Source organism: Rhinoderma darwinii, chromosome 5, assembly GCF_050947455.1.
Source record: "Rhinoderma darwinii isolate aRhiDar2 chromosome 5, aRhiDar2.hap1, whole genome shotgun sequence".
NCBI classification, from domain to species: domain Eukaryota; kingdom Metazoa; phylum Chordata; class Amphibia; order Anura; family Rhinodermatidae; genus Rhinoderma; species Rhinoderma darwinii.
Genome location: NC_134691.1, coordinates 166,775,335 through 166,797,161, shown reverse-complemented (window position 1 = coordinate 166,797,161; position 21,827 = coordinate 166,775,335). Strand labels below are relative to the sequence as shown.

Genomic DNA, 21,827 nt, shown 5'->3' with positions numbered 1-21,827 from the left:
TGTCAGCTATGTCACCAGAAAGAACAGAGTAGTTCGCAATAAAAAAAAATTAAAAGCTGCAGAAACTTGAATTATGTCAACCTTGGAAATAATAGTCAAAAAGAGTGAAAAAAAAAAGAAGAAGAATAAAAAGAAGTCAGTGTAAATAAAGCAGATTTAATTTCCAGATTATTATTACTTCTGATTGGAACAAGTGGATCTGAAATAAAGAAGAATATACTTCTTGTTAAGACATGGAGATAGCGGCTAATTTATTTATTTTTTCCAAGTTTTATTAACGTTTCCAAAAGGTAATTGCTGAATCTTCATGCAAGATGAATTAAACGTAACTAGCCCATACTGCACATAAGGCATTTCTATTTTCTAATCCCCTCCGATGTGTATTCCCATAAAACTAATCTCACTTGTAAACAAGCTTTTCACTTCAGGTTAGGAAATACAAGATCAGAGATAAATCACAGCAAGGAGAAGTGACAAACATTTTGAAATAATCGCCCTTCTTTCTGCAAATTGGACTCAAGCTTTGGAAGCTGCCTATCTGTTTCATGCAAGCTGATCCTTCAAGAGGGAGGAGAGGAGAGAGGGAAAAAAATAAAATAAAAAGGCATTTGACACAACAGTCACGCTGGATTTCATTCTGTAATCTTACATTTTGAGCCCATCAGCACTGTAAAAGACTTCAAAGGAAGTTCCATATCTGAAGAGGGATGTTACAGGCTATGAGCACAGAAACATGGCTTGTGTTTATCAAAAGAAAATATGACAGTTTAGCACTGCGCTGCCACAGTGCAACGACATACAGACACGTCTCTACACTTAGAATCAGGAGGGCTCTGCTGTCGTATTTCTTTCAACAGACTTCACTAGAAGTACTACTAATAAAAATCTTCTGGCTATATGGTTCACCACACCACCGTGACACGTGACGTTTACCTACATGGTGGGTCCGAACACAGCGTTATGAAATGACTAACAAAACAAGACTGAGGATGTGAATACCAATATGAAAAAAAGTTATTACCTCCATATTAGAAATATATAAATCAATATAGACAAAGTAGAGCTGAATTTGTCACTTAACCTTTAACCCTTTCACTGACGCCACAATTTTTACACTGAAAAAGAAGTATAACCTAAAAATAATCTAAATTAAAAGAATAATTTTTACCACATACCAAAACGTTTTATAAAAGTGGACACCTGGCTTTTAAAAAAGGGCAACCAGCACTCTACATTCATGTTTGCCTTCATGTAATTTTGCATCAAAGCTTAACTTTTCAAACAACTTTTGCTGATCTAATAGTATACCTTATATATATCAACTTTCTAATTTACTTAATGTTAATTTAGTGGTTTTATCCATGCAAAAACTGTGTAAAGTTGCTGCCGGTAGGTGTCTCCCTTCCTGTAATCTGATGTTCTGTTCTCAACCAAAATCGGTCTCTAGTTACAGAGCAGAGGAGACAAACTGCAAGAAGTGTGTGGGATCTCTTTACTGCCTGCCAATACAAATTTATGGAGAGGGGAGGGGGTGAAGGAGGGAGCAGAGTGAGAGACACAGACATTGGCCATAGAAGTCTATATAGTTATACGTGTGATAGAGATAGGAGAGAAAGATTCTCGTCGTTCTCTCTGTGCAGTGTATAGAAGACATGATCATCGTCCACTAGCTCAGAGACAACAGTGTAACAAATAAAACCTGCAGAGGGGAAAAAAAATTCCATACAATAGTCACATAATGGTCAGAAATAGTTTTATTCCTCATGTACACAGATGACCTGAAAATGTTGGTACGCTTTAACATCTTATGAAAAAGGCTAAAAATTCATCTTAGTAGCTAAAATTCTGACCCAAGGAAAGACTTCGAGGCAAATCTCCTAAAAGGATGGCAGAGTTCATACACGTCACTTATGCCTATGTATCTTCACGAATTCATAGAAATGAAGAGACCGAAAATTCTCCATGATCCAGATACCGGTAAACATTTGAGTCACATAGTGGACAAATGTCCTGATTCCGCACAGAGTAATTCGATATGTAACTGCTCATCTTCTCACCCCTTTAGTAAAGACAATAAACCCCCAAAGAGTATATATCCCCTCGCATTGGTAAAAGTTTGAGAACATGAAGAAAAGTTATTGTATTACACCCCTGGGGTCAGGCTATACAGGGTGAGCGATTACAATAACTGTGATCATACTTCCTGCTGTCACGTACACCGTATTGAGGGAGGGATAGGATATTCAATTTCAACATATCCAATCATTTTGTGACATAAATCATGGTTAGAAGTTGACGACTCATTGAAATAAGCATGAATACTCAAACGATCGCGGATAGCTGCTGGAGGATAGCAGTCTTTTGTGTATAATAATGGCAAGCTTAACCTTTTTTTTTTATTATTATAATTTTTATTGTGTACTATAAAATGGTATTGCCGCAAGCATAACGACTTGTAGAATAAATAGGCCAATCCTTCAGTGAAGTGATTGCAAAGCATTGGACTACCGTATATAAAAATCTATTACGTTACACTAGATCAGTGGTCTCCAATCTGTTGCCAAACAGACTGTGGCTGTCAGGGCATGCTGGGAGTTGTAATTTTGCAGCAGCTGGAAAGTTAGAGACCACTGTTCTAGTTTATATATACTGTAGTTTAACGCTTTACATTAATTTCACCTTACAATAGCCCTTCTCTTTTGCCACTGTAAAGCGAAGGTGTGCGAACATTACAACGGTGCCAGTATTTAGATTCATTCAATAACTACGGGGGATGCATTTTCTTGGACTAGAACAGTCAGTAAACAATGCGCTCAGTACGGCAGCTCTTATGCTCTACGGCAGTGGTGGGTCAGGGGTTCTTGGCACCATTGGCTTGGCACTGGAGGTGGTTGGTTGGAACAGCCAGGGAAATGTAACATATCTCATCTCAGATCATTTCTACTGTACAGCATCTTGGTGACGACAATAAGCTCCTATCACCGGTACGCCCAAAAAAAAAAGCAGATTTTTTTTCTTACATTAACCCTGTATTGCATGAGATATCATTTGACATGTTCATAGTGTCCCAAACAATGGATTTTAATGTATTTCATTTTTCTTATATGAGTCTTAGTTTTCATTCTTTCTTTGGGTTAACCTTTTAAAGGGCTTTGGCACCATATGATTACAATATATTCACTTTTCAGTGATGGCTCTGTAAAGTTATATAATAAATACAATGCACATATGAATACGCACAATAAATGCTACATGGGTAAATGTAACTGCAGACCTACAAAAAGGCCTGGAACTTACTAGTCCCGGTAGAAATAATAGCATCACATAGGTACTGCAGATAGTTGCCTGCACATTCATGCTGCAAACCTTCTACCACATCCCAAAGATGATCTATTATATCCGATGGGTGAGCAAGCCATTGGAATACGTTCAACTTATTGCCATGTTTATAAAGCCAGCTTGATATAATATGTGCTTCGTGACCTGGGGCATCATCTTGCTGAAGGTAGTTATAAGTAGATGGGTAGACTGGCGGATACATATGAAGTGGTCAGAAGCTGTGAAACTTCTCCACTCACATGACATTTTACAAAATTCCAGTTTAAGTCTACATAGAAAGTTAAGTAACTTTTCCCAAGTTACTAAAGTGTGAACATAGCCTATCCTTACACAGATGTAGCCAAGTTTATCCTGACTGATATCTTGCTGCCGCGTGATATCACACAACAAAAGCCATTGAAAAAGTCAATTCAAAGTTTCTTGTCACTGTTTATTTAAAGTGAAGATAAAGGTGGCTACATCTGTATTTTAATTTTAAAAACAGCCGAGACAACAGTACGAAGAGAGCAAAAAAGCTAGATATTTTTTATATATATTTATTTTCCAACTTTATACCTGCTCAAATAAGTTTCTTTGCTTTAATTTATCATTGTGGAGCCCGTTTTTGGCTTCTTATTAGAAAGAAATATAGGCATTACAGTTTTCTCCCCCCATTTTTTTTTATTTTTTATATCATCTCCTCACAGGTTGCGTTGTGGGTCTTTTACGACCGTTTCATAAATCAGTTCTAAAACTGCACTTTAGAAATTTCTGCAGTATTTGTTTCTTGGTTATATGTCAGAAGCAAGCAAAACGCACAAACTATTGTACTGTCTGCCGTATTTCTTCGTGCAAATTCCAAGGTTAGGCTGTCGGCTAGGAAAGGGAAAGCGATTAAACACATCCTAAATTCTGCAAGAGCACAAAAATACAAAGAAAAAAAAAAGTGCAGATGCTAGAAACACCAGCAAATACATTTATTTCATTGTCCTTGCAGTGTAAGACAAGGGCATTCCCGAAATTGCATCTGTATTTATGAATAAGACCCAGGATCTGCATATAACCAGTGGAGGGAAAATCCTTCAGCTTATGGAGATCTCTAGATTACTTGGTTTCTGGGTGACAAAGAAACACGTATTGATGAAAATGTAAATTCTAAAACGACAGCGCCAGCCCTTGGTGTTGTGATAATTACCCAGATGGCATTGCTGTGATGCTAACTGCATCAGTACTGTTTCGGCATATTTTCGACGAAATGTGTATTGTATGAGACAGCTACGTTTTAGAGAAAAATGAAGAAACAGTAGAACAGGCTTAAAAAAAATTGGGGACTGAGAGCAATATAGCCAACTATTCTATAGAAAAAAAATACTTTATCATGTGGATGCTTTTAAGGGACCTCTGCTAAAGAAGACGCAGCATAGTCTGAAAACTCAAAGCTCTCCATAATGATTTAAACCTGCACAGCTTTACTACTAAGCGATAAAAAAAGCCAAAGATTTAAGCAGCAGCTAAATTAAATAACCTGTACCAAACACCATCCCAAAATGCTAGCAATCCGTTCTGTTAGAGTAGGTAATGTATCAACCTTAAAAGTCAGTTTTATGCACCTGCTAGTATATCGGGCCAAAAAATACGGTCATCTATTTTCAAGGCATAATATTAAGAAATCATAAAGCAGCATTTTATTGTATGCAAAAGGAAAATAAATCAGCAATGTAGAACATAATAAAGCAGCATATGTGTTTTGGCTCAGCCTGTGGTATGTGCTGTTGGACACAAGGATACGGGTTAAGTGTCCTGAAGCCCAAGCCACTTTCCCCACATGTGTGCAGTGTGGGAGAGGAGTCTTGTTAAATTTGCCCAAGGCTTTGTTCTGGGAGCACAACTCTATTGCCCCTTCCCACATGTTCAATCCAAGGCACAGCAAAGAGCTGGCGGCAGCTGCAAAGAACAGCTCCCTGCCTCCAGATATCCAAGAACAGTGACTAAGAGGCCTAGGACAGAATAGATTAAGGTGTGTATCTGTACATATGTCCTTCTTGTACTGATTTGGGTATTAATGTCGCACAGATTTTTGGGCTTAATCGGTCAATGAACAGCGATTTAACTGACCATTGAATGGCAAAAACAAGCAGAAAATGGTGTACAAAACGGTGGGATTAATTGATGTATGGTTAAAGAGGATCTGTCACTAGTTTAGTAATGCCCTCTCTCTTAGCTAATCTAATAGGCGCTGTCACACTGATAATGCTAGTGAAAATTGTGTCCCAAACCGTTTACTATTTTAAAAGTTATGAGCTTTCTTCTAAATATACAAATTAGCCTATTATGGATAAGTGGGCGTCAACACCAGCGATTCTCCTGAGGTGGAGCTACCTCACAACCTCTGTCCTATCAGCATGAAGCTGCTTCACACAGTGTGAGAGACTGAGGCTGGCGGGAAGGGGGATCACTTCAAATAGCCATATCTCCGGCTTTGGACCATCTAGAACAGTTCTGGTGGCATATGAAAGATGATGAGATTCTAATTTTTCATATGACACCAGGATTACAGTTCTAGCTGTGAAACAACCGGAGGTATCACCAGTTGAAAACAGTCGGGAATAGAAACTGTATTCTATATGATCACACTGTGTTGCTGGGCAGGGAAGGGGGAGAAGCTGGATGCTGATTGGCCAGAGTCATACAGAAAACATTACACCGCCAAGAGTGAAAACAAAGAGTCCCCTACTATTTGGCTATTGGAGACACATTAGAATATTTAGAAAAATGCTCATAACTTTGCAAATAAACGTTTTTGAAAACAAATTACACTGTAGTTATCAGCATCATAGTAATTATTAGATTAGTTAGTAGATAGGGAATTAATAAACTAGTGACAGATCCTCTTTACATTAATTTGGCACAAGACAGTTTTACAGTCAAAATCGTGGAAACAATCACCAATGCACGTAGGTGTGGTTTCGGCCACGTGCGGCTGCTGCGTTTTATGTTCTTAATAAGGCCTAGTTTACACTAATCTTTACATTTAATCTGCAGGCAGAAAAAAAAAATCCTTAAGGAATTTTGAGGCAGATTTTGACCTGCCTGCACTTTCTTGCAGCGGTTATCACGGGCAAACAAATGCCGCAAAAAACGCTCTCTCTGCCCCCCATTGATTTCAATAGGTCAGAGGAGGAACCGCAGCAAAAAAATGACATGCCGCAAAAAAAAAAAACTACTCCCCATTGAAATCAAAGTGCATAAAGTATCAAATGTATTAAATATATTATGCCATACAATAACAATCCAAGATGTATTTGTAACATACTGGTCAATAAAAAGTCTACTTGACATAAAAACAAGAATACAATGGTTATTGAAGAGAACACCGTAGTTATCCTTATTTACCTTGTTAAAAATTCAACCACAGCGTCTCCTAAGAACTCCAATCGCTCGTTGTGGTTTATTCTAGAGAAAAAAAACTTGTGTTAGATAAATGGGGATCACAAGCAACAAGGCTTACTTCTTTCTTTGAGATATATATATATATATATATATATATATATATATATATAGTTAGTTTTCTTTATATCTCTATATCAATCTGACGAAGAACGCTTTCCTATATCGGATGTCCAGCAGAAAGAATCTCACAATGATTGTCAAACCGCAGGTTTGTAGGAGTTTGGAATAACTGTACTGCAGTTCCCAGCAAGTGTTTTATGGATTCATTCTTAAGAGCATATCGGGGCGACAACAGGAAAAATTGAAATTTTCAATATTTTAAGTAATTAGCGGACAAGCCCAGAATTCCGACACTACGAACCTTCCGGTTTTTGCTGCAAGCTGTGTAGAAACTGTAGGAATCTCATCAGATCGTTCTGACTCTTAGGTTATTGCATTTAGTAAAAGCAGTAGAGCAAGGCTACTGGTACTGAAGACAGTAGAAAGTGCTCTGTTCAGATTTCTAGCGTTTCTACACAGCATGCAGCACAAGCCAGGAGGTCTGGCTGCATTTTAAGCAAATAGAGGGAGAACTCTTCAGCCAGCCAAAATCGGACAACCGCTGCAAAGAACAGCTCATTCAGGATGAAATGGTGTTTCCAATTAAATGTGTTGTCATGAAATACAAAATTAGGGTTCACTATTATTTCCATGCATGTCGTGATTTAATAACAGACAGTTCAGCTAATAACTGAAGATCTTTCAATTGGAATGTGGTTATCCAAACTGAGAATGTTATCAAAGTTGGTGCAAGTTACACGTTAATTAACTGAATAATTGAATTATTGTTTTCAAGTATTGAAATTATATAGTGTGCAAGTGATAATTTCCCCTAAAATTGTAAACTCTTTACAAACAAATTTTATACTTACTGATATTACGGTTTTATTCAGCCGCTTCTTTGTTGTATGCTTTTTCTGGGTAATTCTCAACATGGCCACCTTTACTGCCGTATACTGTAGTGGATGTCACAGCTTAGCCAGACTCTTAACTGACAAGTCTGCTAAATTCTGTACTCCAGCGCGGACACCACTGTTCACAGCCACTATGGTCCTGGAAGATGAATGGCACATGACCACAGATGGAGTTTCCAGGAACAGAGTGGCGGAAAACTGGGGTGTGAGCGCTGGAGTGGGGGGGGGGGGGCATTTGAAAGGGTGAGTGCCTGTTAGCTTATTATTTATTCCCTCCCGTGCCCTCCTGCAAAATGTTCAAGCTCCTGGATAGCTCCTTTAAAGGGGTTTTCCATGACCGGACAACTGATGACCTGTCCATAGGATAGGTCATCAATATGTGGTCGGTGCGGGTCCGACACCCAGACCCCCACCAATCTGCCGCTCTGGCTGCCTCATGTTTTGAACGGTATGCAGTAGTTGGAGCCAGAAGCAGATGGCTCCGTCCCCTGCATAGCAGCCATTCTGCAGTACTGCAGCTCGGCCGCTATTCCGTAACCGGAGCCATCTGCTTCCAGCATGAACATCCGGTGACTGGAGGCAGCCGGAGCAGCGGATCGGTGTGGGGTCTGGGTGTCAGACCCCCACCGATCATATACTGATGACCTATCTTGTGGACAGGTCATCAGTTGTCCGGTCGTAGAAAACCCCTTTAAGGCCAGGTTCATAAATTGCATACTTTTTCCAGCTAAAACAAGGTGCGGACACCAAAAACGTCTTTCCTTTCTACGTTTCCTCCTTTTAAAACTCACTTCCAGCTTTGGTTAGAAAAAAACAACGCATCAAAAACCGCATCAAACTCGACCTGTGTGAACGTGGCCTATGGCTGGCTTTTCAGATTCTGATTTCATTTGCGAAAAAGCCTCCCTATTTATACTAAACATGAAGAACAAGAGGGATGTATGCAAATATTCTTAAAATGTTGCTTTTAAATTCTCGCAAATGTGTAATAAAGTGAAATTACTCTTACCGTGAAGGGGCTGGATCATCTTGCCCCAGACGAGACATGATGTTTATCAGCGTATTTATTCCTGTATCCATGAAAAATAAAAGTTGTCATAAATGACAGATCAACCAGGCATAAAACTGTGAGTAGAAAGTTCACAGAGAAGCAGGCTGGGAATGACTTAAATCGATAGCCGGCACTCATAAAATATAAGAGCATTTTGCTCATCATATGCTTGTAGTAAAAACGAGATGGCCTAAAATTTATGTTCCAACTCTGCTCCTTTACTACAGTTAACACGAATAGCAATTAAATCTGTTTAATCCCATCATTTTATACAATGCTCTTTAAAGGGTATAAATTACTTGGCCGCAGATTCATTTGGGCAAGGGCAACAAAAACTATAATTACGGCAAGGCCAGACTTTCAACAAACAATTACAGGATCAATGGACTCAATACCCAGATTTAGTACTGCGGCTATATAATAAATGAAAAGAATAGAAAAAAAAAAAAGAAGATGAATAAACAATGATGACCATAATACAAATAGTAATAATGGGAGCCATAAACGTGCTTAATATTCCCTCAAGATGAAAACAGTGTGACAGATTTAAGAATGTATTAAAGTGACACGACTGGTAAAAGCTGAAAATCCAAAATATCTTTACTGCACAGGTCCCAATGATAACGGCTGCCCAGGATCTGAGCATGCTCGCAGGCTGCAAGAACGGCCTGCAAGAAGACTCTGCATCGGCGGTAAAATTTGGTGGTATTTTTATGAATGGGTGTACTACCCCTACTCTGGAACAAATCTGTATATGCAGCTTATTTACCAGAAGTGTTACAATGTAGGAGACACAAAACAATGTCTAATGAAATAAATCTTCCCCATTATGACTAACAGCAGTCAGTCATTTTACCGAGTGCATATAAAGGTAAGCTATTGTCGAAGGCCTCATGCACACTTCCATCACCGTTTTCACAGATCCGTGTGTCTCTGATTGTATCAGTGTGGTTCCTGTGTGTACTCCATGTACACTTCTGTGTTTCCGTTTCCAAGAGGAATCTAATTCCCATTCACACTATGCACCCGTGATCATTGCGGGCACAGCGTTTCATTGTGAGTAGCGGTAAACAGCATGGACAGCGACAGGGTCCTGAAACATTAGAAATCTATATTGTGAGCGCCGCGCATAGTCACTGTCCAGGGTGCTGAAAGAGTTACGATCAGTGCTGGATAGAGAGAAGAGGCTGCTGATCAGTGCTGGGTAGAGAGAAGAGGCTGCACTGATCTGCAGTAACTCTTTCAGCACCCTGTACAGTGACTACCGCTGGACAGTGAGTACCATGCGCGGCGCTCACAATATAGATTTCTAATGTTTCCTTCAAAAAACCTGTAACAAATAGTCAAGTGCAGCGACTTCCGCTGCAAAAATCACAACACAGAAAAAAAGTTTAGACTTACCCAGAATTTTCCTGCTTCTTCCTCCAGTCCGGCCTCCTGGGATAATGTTTCATCCCATGTGACCACTGCAGCCACTCTCAGGCTGCAGCGGTCACATGGACTGCCGCGTCATCCAGGGAGGTCGGACTGGATGTCAAAAGAGGGACGCGTCACCAAGACCACGGCTGTCTTTCTATTGCTGCGTTCCGCTGCAGAAACTCTGCCCGAAAGGGATGCCCCTTCTCTCTATCCAGCACTGATTGCCAGCCTCTTCTCTCTATCCAGAACTGGATATAGAGAAGAGGCTGGCGATCAGTGCTGGATAGATAGAAGGGCCTGCCGATTAGTGCAGTTCAATATCTCTCTATACGTGTACTTTTGCCCGCTCCCGGCCGTTGATGCCTTCCACGTGCCTTCAGTTTTTTTGACGGACCCATTGACTTGTTTGGGCCCCACGGTCACGGAATCTCGGACCAAAGTAGGACATGCTCTACTTTAGTCGGAACGGAACAACGGGACCGTCAAAAAAAACTGATCTGTGCATGGCCCCATTGAAATGAATGGGTCAGGGTGCTAGCCGTCAAAAAAACGGCTAGCACCCTGAAGGAAAAAACGGAAGTGGGCATGAGGCCTTAATAGAATACAGTACATAAAATAAATTGCCTTTTCAATAGAATAGTAATATAAAGGTAATTTAAAACGCACATATCATACATATACAATAGAGCAAATCATTCTGTGGCTTCAGCCAAAAATAATGACAATACAGCCTACATATGTGTCCACCTTTTGCTTGAATTTGGTTAAAGGTCGAAAAACTTCTCATGAACCAAATTCAATCCAATATGGAGACTAGGGATGTCACAATACCATAATTTGGACTTCGATACCGATACTTCATGTAGTATTGCGATACTCGATACCAAAATGATACTATCCCAACAACAATAATAATTTAAAAAAAAGTTCTTTCATTTTCTGATGCATGATGAATTTTGAACCTCCATGTGCCTCACATTAATATTAATTAACCCCATCATGTTCCTCAGCCATAATGGACAACATTGGGTTAATGTGTCAGGTACATGATGGGGTTAATTACCATTAGGCTACATTCACACGAGCATATCAGATTCACGCGCATGAAAGACGCGAGTGAATCTGGTCCGTTATGCATCGGTGTGCTTTGCGAGGGGCATGCGTTATTCACGCACTCGCAAAGCACATATTTAAAAAAAAAAAATATTTTCAATTGAATTGATGCGCAAATCACGCACCGCACACGGATGTGCATTCGATTCTCCAGCACAGCACACGGACGTTATTCACGTTCGCCTCAATGAGCCCTTAACGTGAGGCACATGGAGGTTCAAAATTCATAATACCTCATGCCTCACATTAATAAGTGAAAGAAAGCAGTTTTTTTTATTTTATAATAGCGTAAACATGAACGACACTATAAATGTGTTATTACGGTCACGACGAAACCGAATGTGTATATTTTATGAATCGAGACTTATTTTAATGTTTATTGTAAGGTGTGTGTGGTTTTTTTTCTATTTAACATTACTTTAATTTTTTTTTTTTTAACTTTAATGTACTGGCATATATCTATATGCCAGTACATTAGCCTGTGTACTGATAGTACACAGGCAGTTGTTAGGACATACCCAAGTATGCCCTAACAGGAAATATGGTCAGACAGCCCTGGGGTCCTTCAATGGACCCTGGGCTGTCTGCCCATAAATGGTATGGCCCTGGGTCGCGTCACAGGAATTCCCTGTGCCGCGATCCAAAGGGCATCTCCACTTCTCATTTTCCCCTGAATGATGCGTCAGCTTTGAGAGCAGCATTCAGGAGAATAGCGGCAGAGACGAGAAGTTTCCCTGATCTCTGCCATTAGAGCATGACTGCAACTGTGTAATACTGCCATTGCCCCGCTCCTAACTAGAAGTGTGCGCGCGGTCAGCATGAGGTGATGCGGCTGGCGCTGCACTAATGAGTGGCGGCGCAGGACCTGGAGGAAGAACATGGGGGTGTTTTGCAGTGCGCCCACCATGTTCTGTCTTCAGTGCCACCGCTCATTAGTGCAGCGCCGGCCGCATCACATCATGCTGACCATGCACGCACTTCTTAGGAACTGGGCAATGGCTGTATCACACAGCCGCAGCCCCGCTCTAATACATTAATGTATTACAATACGGAGCTGTGCAGTCGCACAGCTTAGTATCGAAATACATGAAATAACGGTATTGGACCGTTTGAGGGTGCACGGTATCAAAACAATATCGAAGTTTCGATGCATCATGCATCCCTAATGGAGACATGCCTGCACAATCCTTAACAGGTTGCAACTCACATCACAACCACTGGTTGGCCACAGATAGACAGCTATAGCAAAGACATCTCGTGGCAGATTATCTCGAAAACATGTTTTGTTTTTTTTTGAAAGCTGGTTATCTCACGACACACCACACATCAGGATATGCTAAGTTAAAGAGGCTCTGTCACCACATTATAAGTGGCCTATCTTGTACATGATGTGATCGGTGCTGTAATGTAGATTACAGCAGTGTTTTTTATTTAGAAAAACGATAATTTTTGAGTTATGACCTATATTCGCTTTATGCTAATGAGTTTCTCAATGGAGAACTGGCCATGTTTTACTATATGACCAAGTGGGCGTTGTACAGAGGAGTGTATGACACGGACCAATCAGCGTCATACACTTCTCCCTATTCATTTACACTGCAGATAGCAATATAGCTATATCGCTATTTGCAGTCACATAAACACACTATAACGCTACTCATGTGTCATGACAATGAATATACATTACCTCCAGCCAGGACGTGATGTGTATTCATTCTTCTGATCACTTCTGTAGCGTCTCTGATTTACAGCACAGCAGGCGTAGTCTCGCGAGATTACGCTGTAAACTGTCATTCACAGCGAGATCTCGCTCTGCTGTGCATCACACAGACGCTACAGAAGTGATCAGGAGAATGAATACACATGACGTCCTGGCTGGAGGTAATGTATATTCGTTGTCATGACACATGAGTAGCGTTATAGTGTGTTTATGTGACTGCAAATAGCGATATAGCTATATCGCCATCTGCAGTGTAAATGAATGGAGAGAAGTGTATGATGCTGATTGGTCAGCGTCATACACCGCTCTGTACAACGCCCACTTGGCCATATAGTAAAACACGCCCAGTTGTCCATTGAGAAACTCATTAGCATAAAGCTAATATAGGTCATAACTCAAGAACTAAATAAAAAAAAAACACTGCTGTAATCTACATTACAGCGCCGATCACATCATGTACAATATAGGCCACTTATGTGGTGACAGAGCCTCTTTAAGAGAAAATGTAAAAAGCATGTTGAACAGATTCATACTATAAGAATAAATACTACAAAGAAAAATATATGGAAAAATAATATGTAAAAAAAATGTGACATTTCTGAACATACCCTTTTTCCGCATATGCATGTAGTGAACCTTTCGATCTCCATATTTTGGTTGTCTAATTCCACAGTTAGAAAGAGAGTTGCGAGCGTGATCAGGGTTCATCCCAAAATTTAAATGGTGACTCGGATGAGTCATTGCCAGCTGTAATAGATAAAAAGAAATAAAATATCATGTTCAAACAGAAAGAAAAAAAATATCTAGGTATTCGCTATCGAGTAGTAGTAAATAGAACTAAAGAAAAATACAACATTAAAAAGCAAAAATACAAAACCAGATGAACGTACACATAAAATTGAACAATTTTACGTCTTCTGGTCCCCATCAGGGTATGTTCACACGAGGGCGTCCGTTACGGCTGAAATTACGGGGATGTTTCAGCCTGAAAACATCCCCGTAATTTCAGCCGTAACGGCATGTGCAGGCGCTTGAACGCCTCGTCCATTACGGCCGTAATTGGCTCTGCTATTCATTGGAGTCAATGAATAACGGCTCCAATTACGGCCAAAGAAGTTACAGGTCACTTCTTTGATGCGGGCATCTATTTATGCGCCGTCATTTGACAGCGGCGCGTAAATATACGCCTCGTGTGAACAGACAAACGTCTGCCCATTGCTTTCAATGGGCAGATGTTTGTCAGCGCTATTGAGGCGCTATTTTCGGGCGTAATTCGGGGGAAAAACGCCCGATTTACGTCCGTAAATAGGCCGTGTGAATATACCCTCAATGCCATGAGTTAGATTAAGTCCTTCAATAATGGTAATGTTAGAGTCATTTTCTGTTTAACTAAGACATCTTAACTGATAAAGTATTTATAATATTCAAGAAATAGCATATGTGATCAAACAATCAGAATATAAAAAGGAAAGAGTGTTGTTAAAGGAGTATATAAAACCGCGTAGCTAATAAAAAAAGCAATAAACGAAAAATGCAAGACTTACACATACGTTTCATGTTTTTCTAGAACCGTCATTGTACAGGTATTTACATATACTGAGAAAGTTGGAGAAGGAGAGCGAAAACACATTGAAATATATACTGAATTCATGAGCATGTGGAATCGAGAGCACAAAGTATGGAACAGCTAGTTGTGGAACGCTAATGATCTCACTGCGGAAAGAGTTAGAAAACGATGCTTGTTTGGCAGATTGGATCCGTTTGTAAAAATAAAATCAGCATCGCAGCACAGACTTAATTTAAAGAGCGTAATATAGAACAGGCGCGGGTTTTACATTGATCCTATTTTATGTAAGGAAGGCTATTGTCTCGGTTCTATTATAAAACATTAAAAACCAGGCTGCAGTCGTTCCTCAAATAAATATTCAACATGGCATAAACACATTTTCTTCTTGCAGCATGGATTTATGCCACTTTCAGCAGCTGGCAGTCACATTTATTTGAAATGCAGCTCTCCGCTACACCCAGAGTGTAATCCACTCCCGAAAACACCAGAAACTCCGAACATGCAGACTCAGCCGCCTGATTTTTTTTTCATTTTTCAAGTTGATTAATATTATAGGCGATTTTCTTATTTCCTTATGCATAATACTAGATCTAAAGCTGATCTGTCATCACAAGATGCTGCCCTTTTTAAGGGCTGGGCGATTTTACATTAGGATACGGATATGAATTATGCTAATTAAAACAAAATACACTGTACTTATAGTTATGCTCTCCAAAACAAAATGATTAATGGCTACTATGTGTTGGCCTGTATATACAGTGCCTGTCAATTACTGGTGAGGGGGGGGGGGGCGGGATAAGGCAAGGAAGCACTACAATAGAGCCAAAATATGAAAAAAAAACAACAACAACTAAGTTTATCATATTTTTATTACTATAATTTTTTACAGCGTAATATTACTAGATAATAAAGTCTTAAATTAAGCTAATTTTTTCTCTCTGGTCAATTTAATATATAAAACAAATTAGTTTTTGGGGACTGGGGCAGAGATAGAGTACGGTTTGGGTTGCCGGTAAAATTTTAATAATTAATATTTCTTTTAATTAACCTTTTTTCGGACCAGACCATTGGGGTACATTATAATCCTGTATATAATTTTTATATAATATTTGTCCACTGTAATTGGAGCTGCCAAAGGGGGAAGTGGAGAATTAGCATAGGAAACAAGATTTTGGGAGAGACAGACAGAAAATTGAGGCTAAAAGACGACTCTTGGTTGGATAAAATGTCCAGAACGTAGTGCTGGAAGAAGGCATCCAGATTTGTCTGCATGGCCGCCTTGCACATCTGCACAATGGAGGCAAAAATACACTCAGTCTGGGTGGTACAAACTGCACTCATTGAAGGAGCCTTCAAGATTATTGAAAGGATTCCTTCATGAGATTATAATATGAAGAAATAGATATTTGTAATCTAGCAGACTCTTCATATCCAGACGTGTAAGACAAGCTAACAAATGGAATCCCTGTTCCTTTACGGATCTAGGACATAAAGATGTAAGCACAATCTCTTGCGGACGGTAACATTTCGAGGCTACCTTTTCCAGAAGAAAAGTGCAATTTAAGAAAAAGTTTGTCATCCTGCGGTGACCTTTTTAAAAGGTGAACTATCTTGCTCCTATCTGTCCCCTACTTTTTGCCAATATGCATGTGGTAGGAGATTTTTAAATCACGACTGTTTGCTTAATTTTTCATTTTAGATTCATTGGAACAGTAAGGCTCTGTTCACATCTGCATCGGAGGCTGCCATAGGAACCTCAGTAAAAGATTCCACCATTTTCGCTGGATAACAGCGCAGCAATGCTTTGCTATTTTGCCCAGCAAAATGAAGGAACATTCATGACGGTAACTATTAAACTCAATGGGTTCCGTTGGCACGGTTTACTTCCATTATGCGACAAACCCGGCACTTGTTTTTTTCCCCATTCTGTTCCTCTAATGCGAAGATGTGAATTTAAAGTTCTACTTAACAAAAAAAAAAAAAGGTGGAAGACTTTCAAATAAATATTGGATATCATTTGATGTGGTCTCCTTTGATTTAGGTTGCTCCGCTCTACATCTAAGCGGCCATTTGTAGATTATCTATAGGACGATTAACTAGTCCCTGGAAATAGGACTGAAGAAGATGTAACCATTATATCTTTAGCCTACGAGTATTGGAATAATAGTGAATGACTGAAAAGCATACAGTATTCTCACTGCCCATATCTGAGAAAGAACATTATGGAGAAAAGGCAGAAGTCAGATGTTTGGGAGAAGTCTACCAATTCCATACTGACCAATTTTATGCCCCTTTTTCTAGTTAAGGCAGGCTACAGTTGTGCAACAGTGAGCAAAGATGTAAAAACCCTTCAAGAGAACAGCAAAGTCTCCGATTGTCGTGTTCTACAAGTTTCCCACGTCATAGAAATTTATAACGTGGCTCCCTGGACTACACGATTCACTATGTGGACAGCCCATCCCTGTTGACGGAAATCTATTGTAATGATGATTTTGGTACGCCTGAAGAACTTTATTTCTCAAAACTACCATGGAACCTATTTCTTTACTCTATGTGGAATCCATTTTTCTTGTTTAGCGAACATGGTTTCTTGTCCCAGGGAGAAAGAAGGCAAGATTTAGGTCTAGATGAGTGCTGGGATACATGGCACATGGAGCCCCACAATGGACTTAGCTTCTATGAGGGTAATAGACTGTCCCCAACAGAAGGTGATCTTTTAAATCCACCACAATCAGGAAATCATTCAGGTAAGAATATTAACAGAGCATATTCTTAATTTGGTTTAAAAGGCCCAATATGGTGTTGGGCAGGTTTGCATAAGACTTTCAGACGCAAGTAAGTCCCAGTCACCACCTCAAAACGTATGTATCTAAGGCCACCCATGTGCAGAAGAAACGGCTTGTCCAAAATTAATTTTTTTGTCCAACGTAGCTGTATGAGACTTTGTTTTTTGCAGGGTGAGATGTACTTTACATAGGTTCCATTTTTTGGTTTAATTTAATATACATTTTTATTTTGGAAAAAATGTAGAAAAAAAAAGCAGATCCGCTGTAGTTTACTTTATTTTTTTTATTAGACCATACACCGATCATAAATAACGCTATACATTTATTGTACAGGTTGTTACTGACATGGCGATACCAAATATGCGTACATTATTTCATGTTCTGAGACAGATATTTAGAAAAGTTTATTTATTGTAAAAAAAATATGTATTTCTGTGTATTTTTAATTTTTTTTTAACAAAACTTTTTTCTTTTAAATTAATTTAACTTTTTTTTAATCCAATAGAGGGATTTTTCATTTTGATACAAACCAAGAAAATACAAATGTGTAAATATTAAATATACCCTTTTATTAAATGTCAAATAAAAATGCACAGAAAAAGATATAAAAATAGAAACAACATGAAACTGGTAAACATCAGATAGAAGATGTACCATACAGCTAGTATATGAATGTATGGATATATCTAGAATTTGAATAAGTAATGCATGAATACCCTATACTATATACGTGATTATAATGCATATGATATACTATGTGATTCATGTATACATGGATCCTAACAAATGAACTTCTTCGTTTGCACACTGTAGTGTAGTAACACCTAAGAAGGGTACCAAAGAAACACAGTAAACATCAAAAGTATTTAAGAAGCTATAGGAGGCGTCCTAAGGAATACCATCGAGAAACGGGTGTCGAGGTGGCCGGTAACACTCCCAAAAGACTTACAGCTAGGTGAGCCCCTATAGCTTCTTAAATACTATTGTTGTTTACCTTGGTTCATGCATTACATATTATTAAAATGCAAGATACATCCCTATACAAACTGTATGGTACATATTATATCTCATGTTTACCAGCTTCAGGTTTCAATTTATATGTTTTTTACTGTGCATTTTTATTTTACTTATTTAATAAAAGGTATATTTTATATTTACACATTTGTCTTTTCTTGGTTTGTATAACTCTGTTCAGGTCAATTTTGAGTTTAGAGTTTTTATATGGAGTACTGAACCATGTTCAATTGTGGTTTACTGGACTTTATATAAAAGAGCACAAATCATTTAATACCTACCAATAAAATCTATAGTATTAAACACTTTGCAAAGTATAACAATTCTGAATTTGAATATATTAAACACTTGAAAACATTTACTGTAGTTCACATGTTTTGCCTCCAACATGGAATGTACATGAAGAACCCCAACGGACATACTATTTATTTTGTGCATATTTTCCGTACCGCTCTACAGTGACTGTTTAGAGCCTCCTACAGCTATTTTAACAGTGATTTCTCGTAAGGATTACTCCTTATCAGATGTGAAGGATCTTTTGAAAATTGGAATAAATGTAAAGATGGAATAAAAGAACTTGGCTGTCATGGTACACTCATCCCTCCTGTGCAAGGCTCGGCTCTTATCAGATACTAATAATCTGCTCATATCATTTTCTTTTATTTGCTGCGTGTCATTACAAGGGTTCTAGATATCTTTTATATATATATATATATATATATATATATATATATATATATATATATATATATATATATAAGCTGTAAAAATGTTACTTCTGTTATTTTGAAATATTTGCATACTGTGCATATTAGCAATAAATTTACATTGCATATGGAGATTGTTGTACAACAGCTTACAGAGAGCGGGGGTGAGCTTGTCATGACAAATCTAATTCTGTGCTGTCACGAAGATTCTTATGTAGTGCCAGCCAGGGCAACAGAGAAGAATCCTTCAACCTGTACATGAGCGTGCTTACAACAATTACAATAACTAAAAGATCAGTTTACACAGACTAAGGGCTCCTGGACAGCACTGTATTTTGGATCCATGTTGTACAGATCTATTATACGGCACCCATCGGAATCAATGGGCCAATACTGTACCTCTGTGTGTTTCTGATTTCACACCGTGGTTATTTTCTCACAGATTCATATACTACATATCTGCAAGGGGGAAGAAATGGTGGCATTGCTTCAAGGGTGGAATACAACAATGCCGCATGGAGGCATCATACAGCAATGCCTATTGGTCATAATATATGACGTATCATTTTTGGATTTCTGATTTTAATGGAATTTCAATGTAATTCAATAGCAGTTAGTAGGGTATTAAGCGCCGGTACTGGTGCTGGAGTTAGGTGATCGCTCCATACCAGAACCTCCAGAAGATGTTCGCCATTACTGACATTTATACCCAGTTTCAGACAGAGTTTGAAGATTTATACTGTATAAAACAAACAAAAAGAACACAAAAAACCCCACTAACTTTCACGGTTTATTAGGATTTATTATGGTAAACCATTATTCATAATATAGAAATATAATTCATAAGGGTTCTTTGAGAACGAGAACCAAGCTCTTTTTTTCATTATTGAGAACGGTGTTTGCAATTTAATAGCGTTTTTGCGGACATGTGAATGTGCACTCATTATTGTATCATTACTTTGCTCAGCCCTATTCTAAGAATTCTAACCAGACAATGTTCCAACAGCTAAATGTATCAGTCGAATGCAAAAATGTGCATCCAGAGTGACATTTATTCAGGGATAAACATGTTCTGTGCCATTTTCCGAAGTACTATATAACCTGGATCAAGGGTTGCTGGCTCATGTCTTTCATTGGGTATTTAACACATTTTCACCAGCTGGATTCCATTAATAAAACAATATTACGTAAAGGACTTGGCATACTGTAGAATTCTGCAGGTGGCTAGAGGAGTCTAGGGAGGTCACAGGAATACTCAAAGAGACTATAAAATTAAATAATTTAAACCTATTGTTCAGAATGCAAGAATTGCAAAGTTCAACTAAAACCTTTATTCAGGATTTTTACAAACTTTCCACAACAAGTCCGTAAACCCCCCCCCCCCCCCCAAAAAAAAAAAAACAACCCAAAAAAAAGAAATACAAGATGCCAGGCTAATAGAGAACAGAAACTAGTAATTTTGGGAAAGGGTGCTGCTATGTCTACAACCCACTATAATATTGGCATCACAATGCGACAATATAGGAACTCGGCAACAAGGTAGCCCAGAATAGAAACTATTGATATAAATTCATTCAAATTTCCCTTGTTCCCTCAATCCAACCCATCATGATAAATGTTTTGACACGGACTAAAAATCTTCTCCCTTTCAAAATTGTTGAACGTTAATAAGAATATTGACTCCGAAGGCATTGATGCAATTACGGCTAAAAAAGGAGAGGGGAAAGAAAAAAACAACAACAAAAAAAAGGAAGTGAAAGCCTGTCCTACGTAGATAGGAGGGGCATTTATCAACCTTTCTACGCCAGTTTTCGGTTATAGTGGAAACCTACGCCAGGTCCTAGATTCCACCGTTAGGCACCGGTCACAGCCTGCGCTTAACGTATACGTCAGAAACTCTTCCTGGCGTATACAATAAACGTATATGGAAATACAAAATGTTCATTTAGCCTTCGAGCAGCAGCTCGGGCAACATAGCTGCCCTCAATCATGTACAGAAAATAAAAAGTAAAAAATATACAATCAGAAAATAAAATCAGATTAGAATAAAAACAACAATATGTCTCAGTATCTGGTTTTAATTAGTAAAGAAACATTTAGGCGACACATTCCCATTAATATAAACCGCTCATTTTCGGAAGATAAATTTCCTTTCAGCTTTACCATGAATAATAGTCTTATATCTGTTAATGGGTAAGGAGATATTCTAGCTGTAGTGCGAGATACCTGTGGGATTCATGTCTAGTAGGTAACCTTTTCAGTGTACAACAAAAATCGACAGTAGAGAAAGGAGAAACTTGATAATTAGGCCGCAACCATCTCATGCAAAGTGAACACGACCATCATGGCACCGAGCCTGTTCATCATGTCGTGGCCTTCAGAGCCACCTGGAGGACACCATGCACAATGAGCAAAATTACCAAAGAATACTCGAACATAAATCATTTTAAAAGGAGTCCTGTAGCGACATGTGGAAAGTATTCCGAGCTCTATAGACGATGTACCGGAACATGTCCTCAGCACACATTTCGCTCATTTAATTCAGGTTTTAACTGAAGCCGTCATACCTTTATCATCAACGGATTTGCTGCAAATGTACATTCACCATTCATCCAAGTGCCGGGGACACTTGAAGCAGGGAATAGGTTAATTTGATGAGTACTTAGCCTTGTGTGATACAGCAGATGGAATCCGGTGCATGCTCCCTCACGTGTCTAGCGTTTTGTAGA

At 38.8% G+C, this 21,827-nt stretch overlaps 1 protein-coding gene across 1 annotated transcript in view; it reads right to left on the bottom strand.

Annotated features, from left to right (window-relative positions):
• DROSHA (drosha ribonuclease III) overlaps positions 1-21,827 on the bottom strand; it is a 270,019-nt gene that overhangs the window by 93,796 nt on the left and 154,396 nt on the right. The window contains exons 18-20 of the mRNA XM_075826743.1: positions 13,633-13,771; positions 8,731-8,791; positions 6,712-6,771 (exon numbers count right to left, since the gene is read on the bottom strand). Of these exons, the coding sequence (XP_075682858.1) occupies positions 6,712-6,771; positions 8,731-8,791; positions 13,633-13,771 (260 nt within the window). The remainder of the gene's footprint in view (positions 1-6,711; positions 6,772-8,730; positions 8,792-13,632; positions 13,772-21,827) is intronic.